Here is an 18074-nt window from a genome sequence, read left to right on the forward strand (position 1 = left end):
CAATGCCAGTTTCTCTTCCTAAGCTATGTCTTGGCTCATATCTTGCTGTGTGGTAATTTAGGTTCCACCCTTGATGTAGGAGGATTCTGCTTCTTAGTTAATGCTGGCACTAATGTCTGCTTTGACATTTTTGGTTCAGATTTGTATGTCTTTCTAGCCTACAGACTGCTGTTCTGGGAGACAAGGTGGGGTGGCGGACAGTTTGCTGTTTCCATACTGTAGAGATGCAGGTTTGAACATGCATCCCTGATGTTAGTGACCTAAAAAACATTTCCAAATGGAATTGGACTTCCTATTGGGGGCCAAACAAAAGAAAGTGCCTCTATGCAATGGTGGGGTGTTGGTACTGATGTTGCTTACTCTGGAGAATGAAACAAACCTGCTTACAGAAATTTTGCAGCCGGCCCTTCCATATCAGAGGCTTTTCTGCACTTAATCAAAGCCTTGTCTGAGGACTTAGCTGGATTATGGGCAAAATAATGTTTGATGCTCCAGTAGGTTGCCCTAGTGCAAGGTGCCAGAGGCCTGCGCTTTGGGAAACAGACTTTCTGACACCTGAGAGCCTTGTGGTTCAGGCTTTGACAGGTGAAAGTGAATTTGTTCTACCTAAAAAGGAGTTGAAATTCATTGATGCTTTTGGCAGCAGGGTTTTCTTCTCCAGCTTAGCTTTAAGTTTTCTCATTGCGTTTTCTTGCTAGGACGCACTATTCACAACCTTTGTGATATGGTGAGTGAGATCTTGTCTACCTATCATGAGGACTTTTGCCTTCCCTTTGCTGAGATGTTCCACGATGGACAAGATTTTGCCTAATACTTTTTATAGGCTGGGCTGTACACCACAGATTGTGTTGGCAGCTCTATGTGCACTATTGTGGTGTTCGTGCTTGGATCCTCACTATGGGATATTTTGTGGATGTTCAGGCATCTCTGGTCGATAGGCCATTTAATGGCAGAAAGCTCTTTGTGGACCACTATGATTTAGGTTTAAAGATAACTATGCAATGTCCTGCACCTCGGTAGCCTTGTTATAGTCAACCTACTAATATTACCAACAATACAGGAAGTTACAAAGTTATCCTTAGTCTGCTTCTCTCCTTGGGAGTCTGTCAGTGAGCTAAAATCTCACCCAGTATCAAAGATTCACTTTATAAAGTGGTGGTTCTGGATAGAGTGGAGTTCAAGGCCTTTCTGCTCTTGCATTCAGTCTGGGACATTCAGGACATGACCCAGATATTTTGGGCACAGTCATATGTTCCAACTGGATGGTCCGGAGTCCTTTTGGTCTCCTGGTTTCTTGCTTTCTGCTGGTGGGTGCCTCATGCATGTTAGCACATGCTGTTTCTGCTGTGGTTCCTCCACCTTCAGTGGACTCCGCTCTAGGGATGCCTCTCAGACAGTATCCATTTATCGGACTTGACAGATGTCATTTGTGGGGCATGAGAGGCACTTAGATGAGCCAAAGATCAGAAGCTTCAAAGCTCCTGTGGAAATGAGTCTACTGGACTTGAACACCAACTGGCTAGCACTCAAGGCATCTTTGTGGTCCATCAAAGCCAAGCCTGTCTATGTGCTTACGGACAGCACTACTGGCATGTGATACTGCAAAAAGCAGGGTATTGTGGGGTCCTGTAGGCTGTGTCAAGTGCTACAGCTCAGGTAATTGGGGAATCTCCAAGGGAGTTCCGTGACAGTCAACCTCCTGCTGGGCTTCCTAAAAGCCAGGACGGAGAAGCCCAGCAGGCATTACCTAGCCATTCACAATTGTCATCTGCAATTGGAGTTAGTTCATTGCATCTTTTCCATGTGGGGCATGCCTTGGGTAAATCTTTTTGCTACCGCTGAGAATTCTCATTGTCACAATTCAGCACCCTGGAATTTTATACTCCGTGTTTCACCTTCTGTGAGACTCCAGTCTGCTTTTGTCACTTCTGCGTCTGCCTTCCTGGATTCTGAAGGTCTGGAAGGACACGGCTTGGATCAAGCTGATAAATAGCCTTGAATTAGGCAGCGAGACTCTGGTACTTTTACTGTTTAGTCTGTCTAAAAGCTCACCACACCGTCCTCCCATTTGGGAAGATTTACTGTCCCAGCAGTAAGGCAGGGTTCTTCATCCTCAAACCTACAACTCTATGAATAGAGGTTGAGTGCAACCAGTTAAGTAGTTTTGACCTGCCTGTGAATGTGGTGGATGTCATCTTGGCTCCTCACCGTCTATCCGCAAAGTCGATCTATTATGGATGTTGAATACGTTTTGTGACCTGGTGTGAGGACTGTCCGATCCTTTCTCTGCAGGCAAAGCTTTCTGATGCACTTCTGTTCTGTGTTTGGTTGCAGAAGGCATTGTTTGCTTGATTAGCCCTCTTTGTTTAAGTCAACATTTGAGATGATATTTGTTTTCGAGGGCTTACATATGTGTTACTTCCTGCACTGTTTAGTATGCTACAGTAGACACTTAATTTGGTTCTTACTTTCTTGATGTGCACACCTTTTGAACCCATGCAAAGCTGTCCTTTAAAGCTGCTGACCCTAAGCCTGTCTTCCTCATTGTGATTACTTCTGGGTGTCATGTCTGTGAACTGCAGGCACTTTTAGTATAGCCATCCGTCTACCTTGTCCTTTCCAGATAAGCTGGTGCTTTGGACACTGGCTTCCTTTTTACTGAAACTGTTATCTTTACATGTGGGCAGACAATAAATCTCCCTGCTTTCTTCTCCATGTCACATCAATCTAAGGAGGAGTAGATGATTCATCCATTGGACTCAAGAGAGTGCTTAGGTTTTAAATTGATCAGATTAAAGAACACCTAGTGGATGATTAACCTATTGTGGAGTTAACCATTTCCTGCTCAGCTCTGCAGGAGTTTGTTGACTGAAGTCTGCTCCACCTTTTGGGAGTAATTGCTTTGGCATCTAGTCAAAAGTTAAGGAATCTGCGGTTAGAAGTATCCATTAGAAGAACAAGTTACGTAATCTTTAGTAACTCTCTTTCTGGTGGATATTTTATCTATGCTCCTTACACTCACTTCCCTTCTCCCTGTTTTGTGTCTCGGAGTTAAGAAGGTTGCATTTTAGGTTCTGCACACAGACACCAATTAGATTATTTTCTGATGTCTCATGGAAGAGTTCAAATTTAAATTGACGCCAGTGTGCTGGGGGGGCTCTGGGCCATCAATTTTACCGTCAAGACAAGGCCGACACGGAGTCCGCTGGTGCCACCTACCACAGTGTGGAAGTAATCACTGTAAATATTACTGGATGAAGTCTGGTGCATGGATGAAATTTAAAAATTAAGGACTATACAGCGATATAGAGTCTACACCAGAAAGAGTGTTCACTAAACATTAAGTAATTTGTTAACCATTATTTCTTGACAAAAGCAGGCTTACACAGGAGTTATGACTAAAGCATAAGAAAAGCTGCTGCTGCTGCAAAAACTTACTCTATATAGTGTATGTATTAGATAAAGAAGTCAGTGTGTGATTATTGAGTGTACTTTTGTGTTGTAAAATAGTCTCATCTGTATTGCAATGCAAATGGCGTTTGGGTGTCCATTGGAAGCAGAGTGATGCACCAGATCCCATTAGCATGAGTGGTAATAGTACTCGCGAGAGGAGCCAAAGCCTACTCAATGTATGTTAGTTTTTAACAGTACGTTTTATGGACAGCTGCGCTGTGAAGCCAGACCTAAAGAACCTCCCATCAATAATGCTACCATGACACCAGGTGACTGAGATACAGAGTGTGAGGGTGAGAATGGATACGTGGAGGAAGAAAGAGAAGTATATTCAGGGAGAGAAAGTGGGAGTGAAGAGAGGAAAGCACATACAGAGTGGTAAATAAGTGAAGATGGTATCAGTAAGGATGTGAGAAGGAGACAGGGCTTGGAAAAGTTTGGTGTAATCACTGAAGGGAGATAAATGGAGATTGTAAGGGAAGCATAGTAAGAGGAAGACTACAATACACACAAAAAAGAAAAGGGAGACCGAAGTGTCTTCCTGATTCCTTTATATCTATAACAAGGTCAACCCAATATGCCCACAGGACATGGGTAAAAGTATATCCGCCTGTGCTAAATGTTACGTGGGATTTTTTTTAAACCACAGTATTCATCCAGGGGTATAAAGGCTCTGTAATTTACTTAACCACATTCAGTTCAAGAAGGACCAGAATTTTTATTAATTTATATAGATTCTATATAATTTTCTTTGTTTGTGGTCATGGACCTCGCAGATAACATTTGGCATAAGTCACATCGAAAAACTACACTAAAACAATAGCCTATTGGTAGTTGTGCCGACCCTATCAGTTCATGTTTTAAGATTATTAATTACCAGTTTTATATACAGGGGGCCAGACCCATTTGCAGTTGCAGCTCGTGGGAGGGAAAAGGTTTAGTGGGGGAGGTGGTGACAAAAAATATATATATATTAATAAAAGAAACCTACCTTTTTCACTGCCCAGGCACAGAAGGCTCCCAGCCCGTCCTGCGTCCAATCCTAATGCTGCTTTCATGCTGCTGGCATTAGGATTGGACGTGGCGCTCAGCCAAGGCAGAGAGGGAGCCTATGCCTGCTCTCTTCAACCCGGCACTGCGTTGCTGTGTTGGAGAGAGTCTAGTCCGCAAGTATGTTTTGCTGGCCCGAGACGGTCTGGCCAAACATACATGCTTACTGAGGGGGGGAGTGTTGTGCACTTCCCTCTCTGATCCTGTCACGCCTGTTACCCCCGTGGCCCCGTACCTTTTACATTAAAAACATAATAAACATAGTTGACCCTGGCAGAGGGTTGGGGGGCAACGCTCCTCCACCATAGCAGATGAGCCGCTCCTGCCCATTTGAGTGACAAAGTGCTTAAATAGACAGTTTCCAGGTTGTATGTCCTAAGAGTGATTGGTGCATAAAACCAGCGTAAAGAAAATATAGTACCAGAATGTTTCCCAAAATATAGGTGTTCAGGGTTACAGGGTTGATTATTACATCTAATAAGAATATGTTTAACACATATGATAGAAGAGTATAACATTTAATATAAATATACAGGCCTCAAAGAACCTAAATCTGTTGCCAGATCTTCAGGTCTAGTAAGTTGAATTATCTTCTTGAAATAACTGTAATTAACTTGATCCATAAATTGGCCAATTATTGATAGGAATTTTACCAGAGCGTTCTACATTGTGGCATGGTAATGGAGACACTCCTGGACAGTTGCAATGAACAAAAAATAAATTCATACCATGTCCCCTCTTAAATTGTTCTTCAAGAGAATGTATTCTGGCAGATGCTGATAGTGCGCTCACAGGACCTATCATGAGCCATTTAGTCAGCGGGTAGAAATGCCCATGAGCTACATAATAGAATGCCTGTATGCTGCCCACCTCCTGTCTAGATTTAGCTGCACACAGGTGTACATAGCTCCCAGCTTAAGCTTCGTGCACAGCTCCTCTCCTGAACAGTCGCATCCCGTACAACTCATGCCTCTTACCCTGCACAGCCCAGTCATGCCAGGAGTGCTAAGTTGAAGCTGTGCAGCTGATGTCATACACAGCTCCCGCTATTCATAATATGTACCTATTGAAAACTTCACATCCACCACCTATTATTTCCCAAAGTTCACTCATGCACAACCCTTCCCATGTGCATTAGTGATGCCCAGCCGAGACTGCCAGTCTCAGTCCTGGCCCTGGAATCCCAAGTCATGTTACAAACTCCAACGTTGCATTTAAAATAACAACGGCGGAGTGGGAAAGGGTGCAGTAAATAAAGGCTGTTCACACAGAGTCCTAGCCTTCATGCTTTGGAACACATGGGGGTCACCAGATGCGCACAGAAGCAATGATGGCAAATGGTTGCAGGGGCAAGGTGCCGGAAATTGCAGTTGAGCGCCCATGCAGAGCCAGATAGAAGGGACGCAAACTGTATAGACTGGCACACTCCAGCTCCCGTGCAACAGCTCGTGCAGGCGCACATCCCACATTGTTATTTAGCTGGAATGCGTGCTTTCATTCGGAGTGCAGTTTTGAGTGACAGGCTGTCTACAGACGCCCGAGCCTTGCGCTTTAATGCTCATGATGGCTGTTGTTGCTCGCTGGCATTAGTGCAGTGGGATACTGGTCCCAGAGGCCTAGCAACCTCCGAGTTCTCGCCCTGCCAAAAATCTGCCGTCTGTAGTGAACGGGACAGGGAATTTCTCGAGGCATGGCTTGGTAATAGTTGGCTGACCTTGTGTTGCCCCCAGCTGTCCTGAAAAAATGCCATAAAGAAGTAAGGTATAAAGCAACAACAGTGCGGACGCTGGGAGTAGGGTCCCTTTGCCGAACAGGCTGCATGAGCAGAATTAAGTTGTACCCCCTTGATGGAGTGTTATGAAAAGAAGTCAGAGGTTTGCAAGGTATGCTGCGGGAATTCACAGCAAACTATTGCACAGTAGGTGATTTCATGAAACACCAATTTCGATGCATTTTTAAGAAAGGCCACGTGTTAGCATGCCTTTACTTTGTGAAAGAATTCTGTAAATCGAACGACATGTTATGACCGTAAAGTGTAAATTAATCAATGTACCAGAGAAATTAGTTAATACATTGTGACTTTATAACTTGCTGGGCCATCCACGTCGGGTCCTTAGTTAAAAAAAAAAAAAAAGCGATAAAATAGTGTCATTAAGTCAACCCAGAGCAACACACTAGCTCTCAATTAGAAGCTAATGGCATGTTACATCTGCAGTCTAATAGAAAAGGACTAATGATCCCATCACCAAATCCTAACAGGAGCACAAATGGGACAACGTAACCATCCCTGCAATTCTATGGCCTTGATAGACAACTCATCCAATCAATAGCAAAGCATAAAGAAAATATAAAAGCCAATGGCTGCAAGGGACTGACCCAAAACCCAGTCTCTCTTTGTGCTGGTAGTTCATGTGAAAAAATTATAGTATGGGTTTCTCCAGTCAACTAGCGCTGCATTTTAGCAATCGTGTATGCTTCATAAGTCCAGTGACATGGTTCAGCAACAGATCTGCTGCCCAACCATTACAATTGAACGTTTTGGATGTCTGTTTTCTTCAAGATTTACAGTTACTTTAGTATATAGCACTGCATGATAAACGACACATCAACAACAAATATTAATTCTGTTTTCTTTCATTTCAAGGGTGAACAATGCTTTTCTGACCAGACTGGAAAGTGCACATCAACCAAATTTCACACACCAGGCTGGTCGTTTCTAAAATGGAGAGACCAGATTTTAGTGCTGATAAAACCAGGTGAGTCCGCCTAGCTTCTGCTGCCTGTGAAGATTCTTTGTGCACGAGTTCCAGCGCACTGGTGTGTATGCCAGTTTTGATAGATGGTTAGAATAAAGATATCTGCCACATAAAAGACCGTTCATAATTATTCTGAATACAGTAAACAAAAACCACATTGGCATTCTTCAGTGGGTTTCCATTGTTTTCAGTACTTATTGGAGAGATGACCAGTTGACTGGAATAATTGTTATTCAGATTTGACTTTGGAATTCGTGCTGGAGTGAGAGACACAGCTTGGAGGAAGTGGGTTAACTAGATCTTTTCGTTTTGATTAGATCCAGCTCCAACCCCCTTATCCATGTGTATTGGTCTCAGTGCTCTTGCTTTTGTTTCAACCTTTCATGGTATAACCATATTGAACATTTCATGTTTTACATTACATTTCCACCATTTAAAACACGAGCACAGCACTGTTATTTTATACTGTGCCATTCCAGGTAGTTCTTTGTTCCCAGCATTGCTACGCACTACTCTGAGTTTGCTCATCTTTACATTTCTGAACCCTTCTGGGTTTTTATACCAGTTTAATCCCTCAGGGGTCAGGTAGGTCATAATTTCATAATATCGTCCCCTGTAATATTCCACATTGCCACACTGCTCCTTTTACACTAGTTTTTGCAAATTTAATGCAGTGTTCTATCCCTACTACTGCTGGGCTCTGCTCAGTGTGTTTGGGTCACCCCAGGTTTTTGTCTTCCACCAAAGCTAGGGTGAATAATATTTCAGTGTATTCACTTGTGTCCTTCTAAGTGTGTAAAACTAGTGATATCACCATTGGTTAGTGTCTACCAAGCACGCATTCTGGACACGTGCTCATTTTCTTTTAAGTGCCGCTGTATGTTTGTACCTGAACAGATATGGAGGTTGACGGCTAACAGTTGGCTGTTATCTTTATTGTAACTTTTTCTGAAGAGACTGATCAATAGTCCCCTCCCCGTCTACTTGCTACGCCTTAAAACCCTCTGCAAAATTCTTCCATTCGCACATATTATTGCTATTAAGCATTAATTCAGGAGGTACTCTTTTCCCACCGGGACTAACGAAGTTTGCTGTTATTTGGGTTGCCACATCAGTAGTTAATCCACAGCTGATACAAAACACGTCCATCAGGCCCACTGTGGGTTTAGCTCTTGATTACCAAGTTTCTTATTATGTGGCTGGTTTGTGTTGGCTTTCAGTAGAGAAAAGGATGTAGAAACGCCTCTGTTTGTCATAGTGCCATCCACAAATCCAGCCTGCCGTTTCTGCAAGCCTGCTTTCAGTAGCATTGTCCAGCCTGTTGTCTTAGTTCAGCATCTGCCCATTGTCCTGTCTACTCTGGCAATCTGCCAAGCACACACCATTGACAAGACCTTCTTGTACCTTGCCCTCAAAGCATGGATAAGATGTCTGAACACTCTCCACACCAACAGAACTTCTTCTCTTGCAGAAGGATGCCGAAGACTATGTAGTTTAAAAGGTCCTGCCTCCCCAAGCTTTCGCAAGTGCTGCTAATGCATTGCCTGTAGCATGCTCAGTCCGACAACCGTCCTGAGGCTCTGTTGTGCTCTACAAGTTTTGTCATCATTATTACCATCACTTATGTCTTGTTTTGTCTAGTTCGTTCTTACATATGTCTTACCCTGCTCATGTTATATAGTTAATATTGTGCCCAAAGGGTATGTATCCCTGTAAACAGGATTGAGACACGTTTATTTCGAGTTTGCTCTGTATATTTGTGCAGGCATGACCGCGGTTTTCTTTCCAGATGCTTGCTCACTCCCAACAGCCTGATGCTTGTTAAGCTGTTTTTTTATGGATGGGTCCTTCTCTTTTCATATCCTGCATTTGTTGCACAGGAACACATGCCTTTGCAGTTTTTCCAATGTGCGATCAGTTTTTAATTTCATACCACTCAATCTCATTTATTGACAATATCATTTAACTGCGATTGTTCCAGAAGTGTTTATTTGGTTAATAATCCTATGATCCTAATGCTCCTATGGAACAATTGAGATGATTGTTTTAGCTCAATGTAATTCAGAGTTGATATTAAAAATATTTGCAGAACTGTGTTTCTTTACCTTTTTCAGCAACAGTAAGAAATGGCTGTTGCCTACATGAGCCCCTTGTTGAGGTCCATAACTCCACACTCTTGCCTATGCGGGAACACCCTCATCTAGGTTTGGTGTCATTAAGGTGGCTGTAAAACCTGATCATATATGCAGCGGTTGTGGTTCCAAGAAAATATATCCTTTGCATGCTTTTAATCAGCTAATTTTAGACATTCTCAGTTACTTATTTATCCGCGTTCCAGGGCGTGAGAACTGTATTTCCTTAACAGTTCTGATGTGCTACTTGTTCCTTCAAATTATTTTCTTAAATTCGGGGCATTTCATTTGATCGATTGCTTTACTTTTACTTTCCAATGTGTATCTTCTTAACCCTCCAGATTTCTGATCTTGTGGAGAAGGTGAAACAGTCAATACGAACCTTTTGAACTTATGTGCCCCCTAAACTTTTCTTTCCTTGAGAGCATAGATTAAAAAGTTAACTAGTTCATCTCTTTCCAACCCTTTGTTAGAAGCAGTTATCTCATGAGAACAGTATTGGGTATGGGAATGTCCCCAGCATGGTAAATAGGTGTGTGCCTCTTACCTTAATGACCTAACTGCATGTGATATTCGGTATTCTGACTATTTCTGACTCAGCTCACATGATAATAGCACGTGTGCTGAAGCTGAGGCCTATCCTTTGACTCAGAGGTACAAATCCTGGTTCAGACCTTGAGGGCGCACCAATCGACTTCAGTCTATGTCCGTAGTTGTCGACTTTAAGTGGTGGTGGCAGCGTACTGTTTATAATTCTAGCACGGCACAGACATTTTTCCACAGACTCAGGAGACGTTTGGAATCCAGTGGCCCCACTTTAGTAATGTTTTGCTTATATGAGACACAAAGACCATTGCAGTGACATACTGTGTGCATGTGATGCATTTTGTTTCAAGTTTACATTGTAGCAGGACTTCATGTGGATGTGAGTGTACAATTTTTTTTAGACCAACTGGATCCATTTTGGACTGCCCCTTATTCGAGCTCTAAATAGGATGGACTGTAACATTTATAACTATGTGGATGATTCCCAGCTTTTGTTTAGATTAGATGACTCCCTTGAACCCCACAGAAACTTTCATTCTGTTGTGAGGTGTATTTGGGAGTAGATGGGTTGCAATGTTTTAAAGCTTAATGCAAACAAAACTGAAATTATTTTAAACAATAACATTAACAAATGTATTCCTACTGCTTGGCCCCCTAAAATTGGGTAACCCCATGTTCCAAAAAACATTGGCTAAAAGAATAATTAATCTTCTAAGAACTGAACAGCAGCAGGCTCATAATCAGCGCACCTACCCCAATGTTTCTACAAGTATGAGAAAATCAAAGGAGGATGTATTATCCTTTGTGGGCACTCAAACCAACACCTGCTGCCAAGGTGTAATCCTTTTAGAAAAAGGGAAAAACATAGTTAAGAATGATGGTAGTGCACCACCCCCAATACATTTTTATTTTTAAGTCCAATCCTTTAATGTGAGGTTATAAAGATCTCTTTATTCTCTTTTTCTTTTCCAACAATATGAATATTTATAACAGCAACAGCCAATGCGTTTTGTCCTCCAACATAGGACTTCTTCAGGGCTAGTCAATCAATTTCAGAGTGGTTTGTCATATCCTGTTTCTCTTGTGCCCTTAATATCTCCAATTATACATCTTCTGTTATTTTACAAAATGGTGCAGCCATTTCGACACCTCCCATTATTCCAGCGTTCGAAGAAATGGTAATACTGTGCACAGGTATATTAGTTAGAGATCAGGGAACTCAGGTTTCTGGAGGTACCAGCATTACACATCAACCTGCTTGAGCTGTAGGTGATTTGCTTGGCTCTGGGAGCTTTCCTGCCTTCTCTTTGTGTCCATCTGTCCATATCTGAACATACATTATGACTGTGATGTGGTATGTCAGCAAGCGCAGGGAGGCCTGTCTGCTGTAAGGCTCTGGGCACAAGCACATGGGATCTGGCTTGTCACTATCAAAATGGTAGGCTCCCTGGACACCAGAGCCAACACCTTGAGTCAGTGTCATGTTGCTGAACAGGAGTAGTGCCTTCATGTAGAAGTGGTCCAGACCAGTCTTCTCCCTGTGGGAGGGCTCCTCAGGTGGACCACTTTGTCACTTGTGAGAATGTGCACTGCCCGCAGTTAAGTGCCCTCCATTTTCCATTGTAGAGAGCCTTGGTGGATACGTTTTTGTTAATGTGAAATTTTCTGTCTCTTTCCCACCTGGTGTAGAGGAAATTGCGCAAAGCCCAGGCCCAAGTCATTATTATTGCCCAAGACTGGCCAGGAAAGTTGTGGTACGTGAACCTTCTGTGACTCTCCCTGTGTCCTCTGCTTCATCTGCCTCTCGGGGACTCTCCTTGTGGCCTCTGCTCCAGCTGCCTCTGGGAGGACCTCCTCTCCCAGTTGAGGAAGGAGGTAGGATGTGCACCCCAAACATCTGGGCATCCACCTTCATTCATGGAGTTTAAACAGGGACATCTGAGCTCATGGTGCCTGCTGGCAAAGGTGATCAATATAATCCTTAAGATTGTCAACCCACTACAAAGTTGGTGTACGAAAGACTGTTGACCCTTAATTTTGAGCTTTTGATGGCATCACTTCAGCGAGATGCATCAGTTAGCTGCAAGCGTTGTGTTTTCAACCACCCTTTTCTACCCAGGCAAGCTAATTCTGAGGACTAAAACATCTTTTGGGCCAAAGGTGATCACCTCATTCCATAATGGACAGTCCACTGCCAAATTTTGTCCTTGTTCTCATCCCAACATGGGACTCATAATCTAACTCCCCCCACAGATGCATATCTCCATACATCTCAAAGACCTCCAGTGGCTCCCAGTCCACAAATGTGTGCTCTTCAAGCTCCTCACACACACACGTACAAAGGGATACATAATCAGTGCCCCACATATTTCGACATCAATTTCAGTGTCCACACCCAAACCAGAAACCTCTGCTCGCCAATTGACTGCTCACCCATGTCCCCTGCATCCGAAGATTCAGAGCCTGTGGGTGCATTCCTTGTACCTGGCACCGAAAGCCTGGAATAACCTCCCGTGCTCATCAGAACAGCCGGGTCAGTCCTTGAATTTCACAAAAAAAACGGCTCTTCTATTAGGCCCCTACCAGAGATTGTCGTAGTTTGGACTCTTGCTCTGGGCAAGACTGCTGGTTAAAGGAGGACAGTACTTTTGTTTGTAGGCGACTGCGCCTTTCCGACAACAAGTCGCAACTGTTATCCCAACCTTACCGGCTCACTAGCAGCACCTCACCAGGAACTCAATAGTGAAAGGTGATTTGTGCCAGCCTTTACGCATGGACTCGAGAATAAGATATCTCAGGAAATGTCATGGTTAAACGGAGATTACCCCTTTCGCACAGATATATCATGTCTCATACAAACACAGGCAATGACAAAAATGCAGTAAAGTTTCAATAGTTTTTATTTAACATAACTGCAATTTGCGATAAGTTGCATGGGCTGCAATGATTACGATAATTAATAATGCAAGAAACAGAACTGTGAAGACGAGAGTCATTATTACAAAGACCCCTACCATCTTGCAATGCATAGAAAAGACATACGAGATGTAATATGCCCTAATACCCTAATGTGAAAGGCTAACCTCCTACGTGAAGGAGAGCTGGGTTTGCTAAACCTAATCTGCCAATGCCATGTCCATGAGAGGAGCCCCCAACCCTCGTTTCCTTGGAATGAGGTCTCTATCTCAGACTCCGCAGGGACATGAAGACTGGGTCAGTGTCAAGACAACGTGCAGCATTGATATCTGCGATGGTGGCGATGCCCTCTGGTCGGAATCCCTCTGATTATTTGTTTAAAGTGCGATGTATTTGTACAGATCTACAAGGACCCATAATGTAGGTGTATTCCCAAACACTAGATAACAGACATGCTTGAGAGGGCAATTAATATAAACAATCGCTTGAAAGTATAGAGAGGGAAAATCCCTAAGTGTGAACACCCACTGTTTGTTTGTCTTTGTGCTTGATCTTGACGCCTTAGCGCAGTGACACTGATAATGTAACTCATTGTAACAAGTGGCCTAACTATAAACAAGGCAGCCATTTTAGAAGAATTAAATAATTAAAAGAGCTAAGACAGAGCAAGCTAAGTAGGTTAAAAGTCACTAGGTGACGGGGCACGAGTCTGCAAGCCAGAGGCTAAGCTAACTCCTGTCATCCCATTAAAAATGAACTAGGATTCACTACACCCTCCCCATTGCCGTAACAGGTATGATGAAGGTACAGGAACCCAAATGCTAAAATTGCTCGGAACTAAAAAGCTAAAAGCATAAAATCAGCTGAAAAATCTTTAATATGTGTTAAAAAAGATATTAAAAAAAAATCTGCTAAAACACATACAGAGATGTTAATGTCAACCATGACAAGCACAGCGTGCCAAAGCAATGTTAATTTAAATGCAAAATTTTGAATCGGGAATGGCAAGTCAATTCATCAAATTATTTGCTGTACGCATGATCTTGAAGAGTGTCATCGAAGTCACCAACCAAGGACCTAAAAAATGAGTCCTTTCTTTCTAGTGCCTGCATCCCCTCCCAGGTGAGATGTACACTTACAAATAGTCATAACACCAAAGAGCAATAAAAGTTGACATCTGCTTGACCTTCCTCAGAGTTGTCAGTTATTAAATCGACTGGACAAAAGAGATTAGTTCTGACAATGGCAAGGCGGTCCAGAAGAGGACATAGTCATGGTGCCTTTGCTAAGAAGGAACCAGAGGGAATCCATGCTCATTCCACCTGTGGAGGATTCAACATTGGTATTTGCCAGGGATGCTCCTGTGGTAGAGATTTGTTGGGCATCAAGATGGGCTTCACATCACACTTTTGCAAAGCACAATTGCTTGGACTGAGAATTGATGATGGATTGCCATTTCACTCATTAGTGCTTTAGGATTTCCTTGTCTGACCACTCCTTCAGACCCACCACCTGGGAAAAAGTACTGATGTGATATCTATTCTGAAGGTCAGGAATCTGCAGGTAGAAGAAAAAGGGTACTTACTTTTGGAAAGTTTTTTTTTAAATTTTGTTTTTGTTTTTTGGATACTCTATCTACCTGCAGCTTACTCCTTGATCGTGCTACCTTCCCCGTTCTGAAGGATTGTCCTAGGTTCCTGAAAATAAGTAAGTTTACAACTTACTTTGTTCTGTTGCACTACTCATCCATTTCGACCTATTGTTGTTTGATATGATGTCTCTGCCGCCAAGGGTTCAGAAAAATGGATGAGGACCCTGGGTGGCACTTTATTGCGCCAGGAACATCACATCTGTGCGGTTTCTGGCCTCTGGGTGGAGCCAGCACCACATACCGGTGAGGAAGATCTATTGCAACGTTTGTGCCTGGGGATATTCAAATCAGTGAGGAATTTGCAGGTGAAGTATCTAACAAAAAGGTGGTTACCAAAGGTAAGCAACTTTTTCTACTGCCCAAAAGTTTGATCAGTATTTAGGCAGCTGTATACCACTATGTTCCCCGAGCAATGGGTCATGGAGACAAACTACCGCAGAGGAATGCATGGGATGATGACGCACCACAATGCTTTTTTTTTTTTGAGTGGTGTATTTTCGGCCTGACAATATGGAGCATTGGCAGTATTGGGCTGGGTAATGGAGAGAACCTTTTTACCACCCCCATGGCCAGACAAGCAACATAACATGACATGGGGTATTTTGCCGCTGATTAACAGATGTTTGTTATCCATCTCACTTGTTCTTGTACCTTTTTATACTCAGTTGGTGGAAAGAAATGTATATATATATTTTGCAACGCGAGCCCCCAAGTTTAAGCAAAGAGGCATTTTTCTTAACTGCTGCTTCCTCAAACGTTTGTGATTTTGTTTTTCAGAAATGTGTAACCTGCCTTTCCACATCGAATTTTATGGCTTATTTATTCCGGAGTAAAAGATGATTGCGTTGTGTCAACTTTTGTCAGCTCACTCTGGACAGTTCCAGGAATGATTACATAGAACTTCACGTCTTTGTGCGGCCGTACATTTTCTTAACTAAGTTTAATCTCCGTCGCTGGTAACGCTCCGTGATTTATTCCATCGTTTCACTTCTCTCAAAATGCTGTCTTTATAGTGATAGACATGTCCTTTTTTGTAAAACCGTTTTTTTCAGTCCCAAGGCAACAATTGAAATCTGTATCTTCCTTAAGTGATTTGTAAAAAGCGATTAACGTTTTTTTTATCAGTCAGAATCGCATTAGCCAACTAGTATGAGTACAATAATGGAAAAAATGTTTAAATAGTAATATAAATACCATTAAAACCTATGTTCTATCTGATAGTTGCTATTGTTCACAGTGGTACCTTCATAATAAAACTTAAATACATTTATTAATTCATTTGTTAAAGAGAAAAAAAGTACTGTTTGTATACGGAATTAACAGCATTACCATTATGAGACTAAAAGCTCAGCTTTTGACACTTAACACTGTGGTATCTTTTTAAAGATGGTTCTGTGCAAATTTTTCATTTTGGGCCTATCAAATTGTATTTTTCACGTGGCACTTTTAATGTCACATTACAAACCTTTTAAAGTTTTTAACAAAATGTGGCAATCCATTTTACCATCCCAACACCTAAACCATTGTGGGTGTTGTGCACATTACAAGCTTAATGTCAGCCTCCTACAATGTCCAGTTTCTCTAATTGTGCATTTGTGTGGGTCATGCTTGTGCACTCTCAGACATTTCAGTCTTACTACACACAGAGGGAATACATTTGCTATGGCAGATGGACCTTCGTTCTCGTGCCGTGAGGACCATAACTACATATTGTCTTTTCAAGCATTATTTCCTACAACTCTTGAGTAGTGGTCTCCTCCTTGGAGTTAATTTAGTGCGTGTACAGTATTTTGCAAATCATTCTAAATAATGACTGTCAGTAAAGGAAAACCAATCCTAATTAAAATCTTGAATACACCTATCTTAAAAATACATATATATATATATATATATATATATATATATATCTGGCTTTCTAGAGCTATGTATAGAATATCTGAATAGATAAAGATACAATGTAGCCACTCTATACAGAGTTCTGTTAAATGTTTGTTTTGAATTAACTGTACAATTTATATTGTGTCTTTTTAAATGTCTGTATATCAGTATGTGTAATTACGTCTCTGTAAAATGCTATAAAGTGTATATTTTGAAGATGAATTTTACTTTTAAATAGATATATATACGTTATTGCTTTACCTATAGGCAAATCGTACAAAATTATATTCTTTTAAAAAAAGATAAATCCTGAACATGTAAATATGCTTTACTGTCAATAAATTATCTGCTTGACTGCGTCCTTCATTTGCACTGTTGGCAATTTGTTATGTAATCAATGATGCATGAAACGTTAACTGTTGCGGGCCATTCTGTCATGACTCTCTACCAGGTTTTTCAACCTGTTGCATGATAATTCATTCTTTGAAGTCGAAAGCCAAAAGACTGATATTATTAAACTGTGATTCTGCATCTTAATGACAAAGCAGAGAAAATGTTATGCTGTGTGTGATTCAAAAACTATAATACAATTAGGTGATTGTCCCATTGCTGATATGAACATGGTAAAATAACTCCTACTTAGTGATTTAAAGTGTCACACTGATTCATGAATGACAAAGTGTTGCATTATTTAGTACTTACACTTTTGAGTTGTTAGAATCAGATGACACAGAAGTGAAAACTATTCTTCTGCTGAAACAAACAGTACTTAGAAATTTTAAAGACTATGGATAGAACATCGGAGTAATGTGAAGAACATCCTGTATGTAAGTTAACTATGACAAAATTCATGCAGTGGTTTTATATTTCTTTTAGAAACATCATATGAAATATAGAAGGAGGCAGATAAAGCACCATTATTGTTATTTTGACTTCTACATTGTTTCATGGTGCACAAGTCAATGCATTTGGTTGTTTTCACCCCACATTTAATAACCTTAATTAAGTTTGTGTTATAATATTAATATAGAGATTAGTCTAGGAATGTGGAATGAAAAATTTCCTAGCTTTTGCAACAGAAAGTTTAAATTCTGTTAAGGACACAGAGGCGAGGATTACGCTTTTCTCTCTTCGCTTTATTAAACAGCAGCCAAGCAGAGATGTATAAACTACATATCCCATAGGCACTTGGGAAAAGAAACTGTAAAAACAGTCAACATTCCAATAACCGCTTCAGCCAAACAGCAGTCCACCCACCCCACAAAGTCCGTCTTCACTGTCTGCATCTCCTCTTTCTTCCTGCGACTTAACACAGCGGAATTCTTCTTCAGTCTTGTTTGAACCCCTCCAATCCTGTGAGAAATCAGACAACAGGAATCCTGGATCTATAATCCTTAACTTACTGACCAATTTCAGACCATAAATTCAACAAGGTGTTAATAGAAAACATCTCAACAAATAAACAATCAGAGCATTACTATTACCAAAACAAAGAATGCTCACCTTTACGATGAATAATCGGGGGGGATCTGAATGTCATTCCTGGGAAGGTTAATCTTCGCCTCCATGTCCTTAAAAGAATTGAAACTTTCCGTTACGAAAGCTAGGACATTTTTCATTCTATGTCAGGACCGGAGGAGAGGATTACACTAGTTTAAAGCTTCCCCACCACCAATGATGCCAGATGGGGAA

General features: G+C 41.6%; 1 protein-coding gene across 1 annotated transcript in view; it reads left to right on the forward strand.

Annotated features, from left to right (window-relative positions):
- EPSTI1 (epithelial stromal interaction 1) overlaps nt 1-16719 on the forward strand; it is a 145002-nt gene extending 128283 nt beyond the window's left edge. The window contains exons 7-8 of the mRNA XM_069205421.1: nt 7148-7259; nt 15282-16719. Of these exons, the coding sequence (XP_069061522.1) occupies nt 7148-7223 (76 nt within the window). The 3' untranslated portion in view covers nt 7224-7259; nt 15282-16719. The remainder of the gene's footprint in view (nt 1-7147; nt 7260-15281) is intronic.
- Nucleotides 16720-18074: the final 1355 nt, after the last annotated feature.

The sequence above is a fragment of the Pleurodeles waltl genome, chromosome 8 (genome assembly GCF_031143425.1).
Source record: "Pleurodeles waltl isolate 20211129_DDA chromosome 8, aPleWal1.hap1.20221129, whole genome shotgun sequence".
Lineage (NCBI taxonomy): Eukaryota > Metazoa > Chordata > Amphibia > Caudata > Salamandridae > Pleurodeles > Pleurodeles waltl.